Consider the following 10,662-nt stretch of genomic DNA (forward strand, 5'->3'; position numbering starts at 1 on the left):
TGGTTTTCCTTTCTTGCGGTGAAGAAAGGGTGCTCCAAGAAAGAGGAATTTACTAAGAGGATAAAAATCTTACTAACATCATAACATTAGTTTCAGTCCCCCTTACTTTTATTCCCTTGGATTTTTTTTTATTGTGGATCATGGAATACATGATCAAAGGAAGAGACAAAAACTGGTGAAATATCCTATTTATGTGAGAGAACAAAATGAATGGGAATCAAAATAAATCGAAACGAAACGAATACTTTATTACATATGATATATATGAAAAAATACCAACATAGCTATCGTCGTGTCATCTGGTCATCGGTCATATGTTTTCGTTAGTCCGAGATTACTCTGACGTCCAACGGCTGTTTTGCCAGACAAGCTTGGGCCGTGGGACGTCAGAGCTCGTCCCATATCAAAAAGTGGATATTTGCCCACCCAAAATAGATGCGCTGCTTCGTCGCTTCTGGTGCCGACTGACGGCCTTGGAATTATATAAATTAAGAGATAACTGTATTGTATTTGAAGCTTTAAGGACGTCCATCGGTAGTTTTACTGTCGCAAATTTAGTTTACCTGGCGACGCGGAGCGGAGACAGGTAAACGGGTATTTGCGACAGTAAAACTACCGATGGACGTCCGCAAAGCTTCAAATACAATACAGTTATCTCTATTCTAATGCAAAACAAGTTTATAATTAAATTTCAATCATTATTTTCGGTGTAAAATGTTCATTAAAGAAAATTCCGCGAAAAGATGTCATGTTCTTTGGTCCCTACACTAGGTGACGTCATAGGTATGCTTCCGGCGTCAAACATAAACACCGGCCGTTTTCTGGCTTCTGTGCCGCTTCAGAATGTAATAAAATTTCATAAAAAGAAGATTTTTAGGCGCAACAAGTGAGTTTTTTGTTTATTATTGTAGAAATAACATGTCAATACATTCCGAAATTCAAAATGTCGGCTTCCTTAGTTACAGACAAGGAGATAGAGAATTTTACGCTTGCTGTCATCCAATCAGAACAATTGTTACAAAATAATTGCATTAGAATCGGGCATCAATCTGTTCATTTTTCATTTATCTCTTCATTTATGTAAGTTTCACTTACCTGCCAACCTTTATTTTCTCATTATTAGACAGTTTTCACAGTGACCCATCAATTTCGGCATTTTGACTTTCACTTTCAAATGGACGTCAAGTTACGAGAGAGTTCGTGGTCTCGAGACTCAAAATATGCAAATATTTATATTTTTTCACCTCCTTTATAGGAAATCGATGATTAACATTTAGTAGCCAACCATGATTTTTCACCTCCTTTACAGGAGATAGGTATGAAGCATTTAGTTCCGACCATGTTACAATCGAAAGCTCTCGGACATATAGATAACTTGCATCGTAAATGAACGAGGTGTTACATTATGGTCATTTGCATAAATCATCACTGTTTTCTCGTGGTCACGTGATAATCTTTGAAAATGAAAGGCAACATGCCGAAATCGATGGGTCACTGTGAAAACTGTTAATGATGAGAAAATAAAGGTTGGCAGGTAGGTGAAACTTACATAAATGAAGAGATAAATGAAAAATGAACAGATTGATGCCCGATTTATATAATTCCAAGGCCGTCAGTCGGCACCAGATGTGACGAAGCAGCGCATCTATTTTGGGTGGGCAAATATCCATTTTTTGATATGGGACGAGCTCTGATGTCCCACGGCCCCAACTTGTCTTGCAAAACAGCCGTTGGACGTCAGAGTAATCTCGGACTAATGTTTTCGTATGTCATATGTTTTCATATCATCCATATTTCATTGGTTTGATTTCAAAAGCGTATATTGGGGCAGGTTTTTTTGTTTCAATATTTGGAACAACAACACTACAACTTGGCATCTTTAAAACATATTCAAAGTCGTTATAAGACGCTAGAACAAATTTAATAAAACTGACCAGATTAGCCATTTTTATTGGGTAACACGAATAACCGAATGACACTGTTATTAATAATCCGAATAACATTTGTAATGACCGAATAACACTTCAAATTTTAATATTAACACATGTTGGTTACTTTTAAACATTGATTATTAAATAATAACATATTACAAGTGTATTTTATAACTTAAAAACAATTTACAGAAAACAGGTAAGTTAGTAAAGATCATAATAAATTTATAAATATTGGTGTGCACATTTATCCAAGATGGTGACCAAGGAAATCGCTAATGGATGAAATTGAATTAAAGAAATATTGCATACGAGCCGTCAATTACGTCATTTTAGACCATAGAGGTCAAGACAATGAACAATATGAGTATGTACGCCTCCCCTTTTAAAGAAAAGATGGAATAGTTAACTGTTTAAAATAATTATTGTTTTAATATTATTAAAAAAACTATATTAAAAAATTGTAATTTCTACTTTTATTACTTTTAAATAAACTTTAGAAAATTCTTACCTTTCTAGGCTAAGGGCCATGAAAATTTTAAAATGACAACACACATACGAATCATACATTCAGAAGTGATTTATAGCACTAAGGTTTTCATGGGTATTGAAGTGGGGCAGGGACATAGATATATACATTGTATACAAACATGTACAACGGGATTGCATCTTTTTTCATAAGTGGGTCGAGTTGGCAGACCTTATGTTAGCAAGATTTTAACCCTTTGCATAAGTGGGGCATGTTATCCAACCTATTTGCAATGGGATTTTAGCCTTTTTCATAAGTGGGACGAGTTATTAAACCATGGTTAATCAAAAATGTATTGATTTACTTAAGAAATTAGTTATCAAGGCTATACACTTAGTTTCTGCGCAAAGTCTCAAGAATTCCCTAGAGCCCGCTATAAATGAAATAATTTTACAAATAACAAACATACATGTATGTTATTACAGATTTAGAAAATTTTAGGAAGAAAATCTGTAATAAAACACGCAAGTTATTTTCTGTAATTACCCTATAGAGTTATATCTCTGACTGCTTGGTGTCCATCGTCCGTCGACCTCCATCACCATTAACTTTTACAAAAATCTTCTTCTTTGAAACTACAGGGCCAAATTTAACCAAACTTGGCCACAATCATCATTGGGGTATTTACAGTGCTCCAGTTAGAAATCAAAAGGGGTAGGGTGCCAGTGGAGGGCAGGGCACTTTTTTTATGATAGGAAAAGTCACTGCTCATTTCTTTTGTCTACATTTCTGTGTGTATCATGAGTTCACATTCTTTTTGTAATGTACATGTATATGTTGTTAATAAATTTAACATTTTAAAAATGCAATTGTTGTTGATATTATTTAATTTATTCTATAAAATTTGCATTAGAAAAGTCAAAACTAAACACCTGATAGTTTAGCATACATGCGACAGTGTTGTCTTTATTTCTTTTTTTTTTTTAGAGTTTGGCCCTCAAAATCTCTTTCCATTGTTTCAGTTCAGCAAATTATTTAGAATACTATGCTTCATCAAGTTAATTTGATACTCTACCAAAATTGTAGGATTATAGCTTGTCATCATTCAATCAATTTTCTGTACATATTTCTTACTTAAAAATGTATAAAACATGGATTGCTAAAAGTATTATTCTCATATATGACCCCTTAAGGCATGTAAGGAGTTACATGTATTGACCTTTATAGTCAATTTTTAATAATTTTTCATAAATTTTTGCAATCTTTTATAAAAATCTTCTCCTTAGACAAATTTAATTTACCAAACTTGACCACAATCATCATTAGGGTATATAAATGTAGTTTAAAAAATGTGTCCAATGACCCTGCCCACGAACCAAGATGGCCGACATGGTTAAAAATAGTACATAGTGGAAAATGCAGTTTTTGGCTCATATCTCTGAAATCAAAGCATTTAGAGCAAATCTGACATAATACAATTATTCATTTGGTCAAGATCTATCTGCCCTGAAATTTTCAGACCTACAATGTATCAGGCAACCAGTTGTTAGATTTTTACCCTCAAATTGGTAATTATTTGTTTTTAAGTTTTGCAGCTTTTGGCTATTATCTTGAATCTTATTATAGATAGAGCTGAACTGTAAACAGCAATAATGTACAGCAAAGTAAGACCTACAAATAAGTCAACTTGACCAAAATGGTCAATTTATCCCTTAAGGAGTTACTGCCCTTTATAGTCAAATTTTAACAATTTTCATAAATTTTGAAAATTTTTGTAAATTTAAAAAAAATTATTTCCACTGTAACTGCTTGGCCATGTTCATTATAGAAAGAGATAATTGTAAGCTGCAAAATATTCAGTAAAGTAAGATATATACAAACACATCACCATCACCAAAACACAATTTTGTCATGAATCCATCTGTGTCCTTTGTTTAATATGCATAATAGACCAATGTGAGTGACACAGGCTCTTCAGAGCCTCTAGTTCAAGTTTGCCTATTCTTTTTTGAAGCCATATATTTCAACTTTTTATTTCACAGTTTTTGGACCAAATGTCACAGACAGGTTTTTTATATTCCGATAAGATATGTCAACACCTCTATCATTTCATTGAAAAACAGTCCCTTTAAACACTCACACCACATCTTCCTAGATATCCTTTTACCATGTTTTAACATACATGTACATGTTTAAAAGTATTTTTTTTTAGCTTAAATGGTCTGGGACCCCCTTAGTATTTTTTTCGACCAATTTCTCTAATGGTAGGGGAAAATAGATTAATATGTCTTCTACATGTACATGTGATTATGTACATTTTCACAGTTTACATTTTTCATACTCTGATCTTGCTTATGGATCTGTATCAAAATGGTAATCCATTAAGATTATAGCTTGTGATTATGCCAATAGAGGCCGGGTTCACACTACCAGTTGACTGGTATGCAAACTGCATGCTGTGAAAAAGCTACCAACATGTCCAAGTTGATCATTAAAAAATAATTAGTTATTCATTTATAAGTAAATCATGTAAATAATTCAAATACAGAAGCAAATTATTTCTTTTGAAACACGAGGAAAGCGTTGACAAATACAAACCATGTTATGGATTGGTTTTATTTTATGGAAAAACACTTTGTAATAAGTTATTATATTTTTTTTTTTATGAATAATTTAAAAAATCTTTATAAATGATAACTTTTTAAGCAGCACATGCAAGACTTCATTTGACATAGACATGATATAAGAAGAACGACATTTGCATTTTTTTCAGGTCAAATGTATCTTCTACCAAAATTTCATCAGCTCACTGGCCTTTTAGATATTGTGATATCGTAGAAGTAGAATCATGTGAGGAAATTTTTGGAACAGAATTATGGGACCAAATACAGGCTAAAAATACATTGCATTGTATAAACTCATGGAATGGAACACAGTAAGTTTTTGTAAATAATATTATGATTATCAATAAAATTGAGAATGGAAATTGGGAATGTGTCAAAGAGACAACAACCAAACCAAATAACAGAATATATTGCTGTTCTTCACCTGAAAGTCACAGTTAGGCCTTTAACATGGAGCAAAAAAACTCTCACCTCACTGCACTAATAATAGATGTCCTCACTTCATACTCAATAATACTTCAGCCTGTTGAATGGTCTGATAAACATATAAGCCATTAGATGAAATAAACACTCAGGATTCAAGTCACAAAATAATGTTATTACAAGATACAGGAATCTAATATTTGTTCTAAAAATATCAATGATGGCATTGTAAAATATAAAAATAAGGAGATTTGGAATGATTGCCAATGTGACAACTGTCCACCAAAGTTCAAATGAAGTCATCTTTAAAAATTAGAGTTATCTTCCTTTGTCCAGAATTTACTACAAACAATGTTTTATACAATGCAATATTAAATTTAAATCCCACTGATAAGTTAAAGCAATTTTAAGAAAATCACAGTTATTTATCTCTCAGTCAATACTTTTCATTATTTAAAAATCGTAGGCAAAAATTCATATTATAATTTTTGAAATTTATTGTTACAGAATATTCTCTCTTGTTTATTTAGGATGGTGAAAAGCAGACAGATGATATCCAGTCGTGAATTGAATTATGGAAATTCTCATAATCAAGCTAAAAACCTTTTCAATGTTCTTCTTTTGAAACATTTTGAAGAACGTTTTGTCTCACAACAAGGTGTTAGCTTGCCACCATTTGAGATATATGTAGCTCCTGCTTGTTATGTAAAATATAAGCCTAAAGTTGATATTTGTTTATTGGGCCAAACTTGTGATAGAACTATCTGCCTGAACATAATTGAAAATGTAAGTACGCACTACTGTTTACTTTAACTTCACCCTTATCCTTTTGTATGCTAACATCTGGGCACTGGGGGCTTTAAGTGTTATCCTGGACCATTCTAATCTGTCGGTCTGTCTGCTCAAATATAATGATTACAGGGTAAATACATGTTTATATGGCAATCTTTGTGAGACTTTGACATCATATTCACCATGTTCTTTGTCAATCATTGGTCAAAGTTAAGTTATTTTTAAAAATTTTCCAGATAATATGGTCAATATATTTGATGAATGCAATGATTGGAAGATGTCTAGGAACTGACCTCATTTTCATAGTTCATTGCTAAGTGTCAGATTTTGTGTGTTTTTTTTTGTCTTGATATTAGCAATACCTTATTTATATTTTGTATTTGGAAAGATTGTATTGAGAACACATTAGTCTGACAGGTGTTCTTAGATCGATTCTACAAGAAATATATTTAATGTATTTGATGTCTAAAATAATTGTTAATTGTACATTTTGTCTGTCTGGTAGTGTTCAGCTAAACCTTCACCTGATTTACATTGATCATATATAATGTTTAGTTTCCAATTTAAATCATTGAAAATTCAATCTGACACGATAAATAAAGAATCTTTTTAAGGCATGTATGCACTCTTACAATTATGTACATACTGTTTTATTTGAAATTTTTTTGAATTTCGTATTAAGAACAGTAGTCAAGTATGGAGGTCTATGATGAATTCAGGAACAATTTTAGACTTATTGTTGGAAATCACACTTTGGCAAATGCTTGGTGTGTAAAAGCACACATTTATAAAAACACATTCTTTTTCAGGGTTCAAAGCAGAATATTGAAGATAGTATGTACCAGACAATGTTTTGCACATTAAGTGGATGTAGCTCGACAGCCTACTGCTTTGTAATAAAAGAAACATTTGGAGGATGTTTCAAGGTATGGCATACAGGATATTGGAGATTATTTTGATACTTTAATTCTTTATTATTTGTAAGATACCAATTTTTGGTGGATTTCGTAGGTACAGCAAAAACTAGGAATTTGAGTTTTGGGATACGATTGCTTTCAAGCAATCTGTAGACTTATACCAGTGGCTCAGGAAAATTCCCTCACGTCAACCGTTTTATTCTAAACATTAAGGACCATCTCAGATTCTTATGATTGTCTTGGTTTAAAAGGTAAAAAAGAACAAAGGGATTGAACTTAAACAACTTTCCTATAATTTTCTCTCATAATCTTCATGTTTGATATTTCCCTTGACTTAAATGCGTGTTTTTAACAACACGTAAAAAATCAAAATCAAGCAGTATTTATGTTTAGTCTTTTTATAAATTTAGTAGCACGTCAGGGAATTCCCCAGTTGTGATAAAAATGCGAGAGTTCTCTGAATTCCGATAAATCTATTTCTGTCATATAAGAACTGAAGTGAAGTTTTACTTATATGTCACCGTTATTCAACTGATATTTGATATTGTACTTCCATAAAAAATAGAGAACCATTTAGGTTTAATATACGTTCTTACTACAGGGTTTGTTTAGGTAATTCTGCGCATGCGTATAGTTTTCTTGACTTCAAGGGGTACTAGGTTAAATGGTTGCTCTGGAATCCCCACTCAATTGATTAATTTATAACTCATGGGATCCTTTCTATGTATGTCTGCTATTGAGGGTTATTGTTGTTGCAAAATTTTAAATCATATGCATCATTTAAATTAAAAGAAATGTAGTCCGTTATTTCCAACACCCCTTCAGGCGAAATGGAGTCTTCCATATTATCGTTTCGAGTTGTCTCCCTTCCGGATGTCACTTCTGTGAATTCTGAATTAAAACAACATGTTGAGAAATAATAACTTGTTCTGTCGATAAACGTCGTATTATATTTAAAACAATCGCAATTTAAACCAAGGAATGTGTACATAAAGGAGTCATGATCACTGACCCAAAGGAAATTAAATATTTAAAGAGTTAGGAATGGGGTTCATCCTAGAATTAACGTAGAAAAATAGGTGATAAGATACGAAGTGAAATACTTCTCTCTCTCTGAGTCTTACAGTGACTGCTGTGGAAAGTAAACTTGAAATTGAAAGTACAAAAATAAAACACAATAGGCCCAAGTACATTGTTCATACACTTCTAACCGGGATTGGCTTTTTTGTAACTATTCAGATTACGTAAATTACATTTTACATCAGTTGAATTATTTTGAAAATAATATTATCCAGCTACATGTAGACATGTGTCAATGAAAACAATGGCAATCATATCCCTCAGAGCAATCTGCTCTTTGATTAAAGAATAATATCTATTTATTTTTATATACAGGAATATAAAAAATGTATGCTACTAAAGCAAAATCATAAAATCAAATATATAAAAAAAATGCAAGTTTTCCTGAACATGCTCAATTCATGAAAAATTGGTACCATCAAAAATATGTTAATCAAGAGATGATTGAAGATTTAGTATTAAGAAAACAAAATGAATTCTATTAAAATAGTTCAATCATGAATATAATGTTAGGGAACCGAGGAAGATTGTCTTTAGGGAATATTCAAACTCATGAGCTGAAGTCAAACTGACAATGCCAAGGCAAACATCTAAAATTACTAAGAGAAAAATAAAAACAAAATCATGACAACCAGTCAGGGATATAACTCTATAGGGTTATTACAGGAAAAAACATACATTTGTTATTATGGACTAAAAAATCAAAGAACTGTGATAACATATGTATGTTACATGTTTCAAAGGGATAATACACATCATTAGTTTAGTTAAAATGTATAAAAGTTCTATTGATATTACTTTTTTCTATATGCTTAACTATTTAAAGATATAACAGTTCATAGTTTGCCAATTTTGCATAGTACACCTATATGTTATTACAGAAAAAATATGCCTGTAATAACTAAAGGGTGTTATCACAGCTTCTCTATATCACTTCAAAGCATTTGCTCAGACATACATCATGCTTAATTACAATGTAGTTTAATTTATTGTAAGAAATAATGACCAGAGCATGTAATGAGGTTCTGCGCAAGTTTCTCAGTAATTCCCAAGTGTCTTATATAATAAGTTACATTCCTTTAAAAACTGAGCCTTGTCATCACAGCTAAGTTTATCCCTTAATAGCCTCGACTCATTGATTTACCATGGTCCATCAAAAATGTATTAATTTAATTAAAAAAAAACAGTTATCAAGACTATGCATTTAGTTTCTGTGTAAAGTCTCAAGAGTTCCCTAGAGCCCACTATAAATGAAATAATTTTACAAATAACAAGCATATGTTATTACAGATTTAGAAAATTTAAGGTGAAAGTATCTGTAATAACACACGCAAGTTATTTCCTGGAATAACCCTATAGAGTTATATCACTGACTGACAACATAGAAAACTAAAATATGCACAATAAAAACACCACCTGAAAAACTTAAGGGATATAACATTCCCAGGAAGTGAAATTTCTTAGTTGTCAAAGAAGAAGAAATATTTGGAACTCACCCTGCTTCTGCTCATTTTAAATACCATAACGGCATAAGTAAGGAAAAAATATAGATTCTTTATTTTGTTTAGTTGGATTGAACATTTCTGAGCCAAACAAAAAATGTTTAATATTATAAAGGAATTATTCATACAATGTAGGTAACAAATGTTTCTACTTTACATGTTTCAGGTGTATGCTGGGAAAATTGAATGGCCGCCAGAGATGTTACAAATGATGATGATTTGTGGTAGTGATGTTTCTAGACAATTAGGATTTAATCATCGCATTCATTCTCGACCAATAAGTGCGAAATATGCATACCTTGGAACAATAAATACCAATGAAGACGATTGTCCAACAATGTCTCTGTTTCTTAATACAATAGATTCACTGTCATTGATTAATGTGCCTCGTTTTCTACCTCTAACTCAAAGTATGCTAAGTGTTGTGGACAAAAGAAAAACAACACACAAGCATATCTCAAAATGTATACTTGATAGAGAAAAAGGGTGCAATGACAGATTTGAAGAAAGTGCATCAATAAGCTAGAAAATGGATTTAATGTTTCAAATTCACCAATCTTGCAGAGAAGGCAGCTGTTACGCCACTTACCTTATCGTTACGCCACTTACCTTATCAGTTTAATTGGTCTACATTGACCATGGTTCTTGCAGTCTTTTAACTGATGGTTACCATGCCTAGGACAGCATTTGGTCATAATGCATTGTTGCAATAACTAAGTTGTACATCAGTTATTTACTTCCCACACTTTTTAAAGGACATAAATATATACATGCCTTGTGATTTGACATCTTGTCCTAGTGCATAGTACATAGTTTTATATTATACATATAATATATTTTAAAGTATATAATATGCATGCTGTATTTGCCATATTTTGAAGAAAAGAAGTAAGAAATTTCAATACACACATACAGCAATTTTGA

At 31.9% G+C, this 10,662-nt stretch overlaps 1 protein-coding gene across 2 annotated transcripts; it reads left to right on the forward strand.

Annotated features, from left to right (window-relative positions):
* Positions 1-48: 48 nt before the first annotated feature.
* Positions 49-10,662, forward strand: LOC143053628 (uncharacterized). Of its 2 annotated transcripts, none has more exons than XM_076226416.1 (5): positions 49-175; positions 5,174-5,335; positions 5,978-6,233; positions 7,049-7,165; positions 9,905-10,662. In XM_076226416.1, the coding sequence occupies exons 1-5, from the start codon at positions 141-143 to the stop codon at positions 10,262-10,264; spliced, it is 930 nt and encodes a 309-aa protein (XP_076082531.1). In that variant the 5' UTR covers positions 49-140; the 3' UTR covers positions 10,265-10,662. The 2 variants fall into 2 exon arrangements, with proteins under 2 accessions (XP_076082531.1, XP_076082532.1); XM_076226417.1 differs by having other exon boundaries at positions 52-193.

This window comes from Mytilus galloprovincialis, chromosome 12, assembly GCF_965363235.1.
Source record: "Mytilus galloprovincialis chromosome 12, xbMytGall1.hap1.1, whole genome shotgun sequence".
NCBI classification, from domain to species: Eukaryota; Metazoa; Mollusca; class Bivalvia; order Mytilida; family Mytilidae; genus Mytilus; species Mytilus galloprovincialis.

Coding starts and splice junctions, on each gene's coding strand:
- LOC143053628 (XM_076226416.1), top strand. CDS start 141: ATGGAATACATGATCAAAGGAAGAGACAAAAACTG. Junction 176..5,173: donor AAAGGAAGAGACAAAAACTG/GTGAAATATCCT, acceptor CATTTTTTTCAG/GTCAAATGTATCTTCTACCA. Junction 7,166..9,904: donor CATTTGGAGGATGTTTCAAG/GTATGGCATACA, acceptor TACATGTTTCAG/GTGTATGCTGGGAAAATTGA.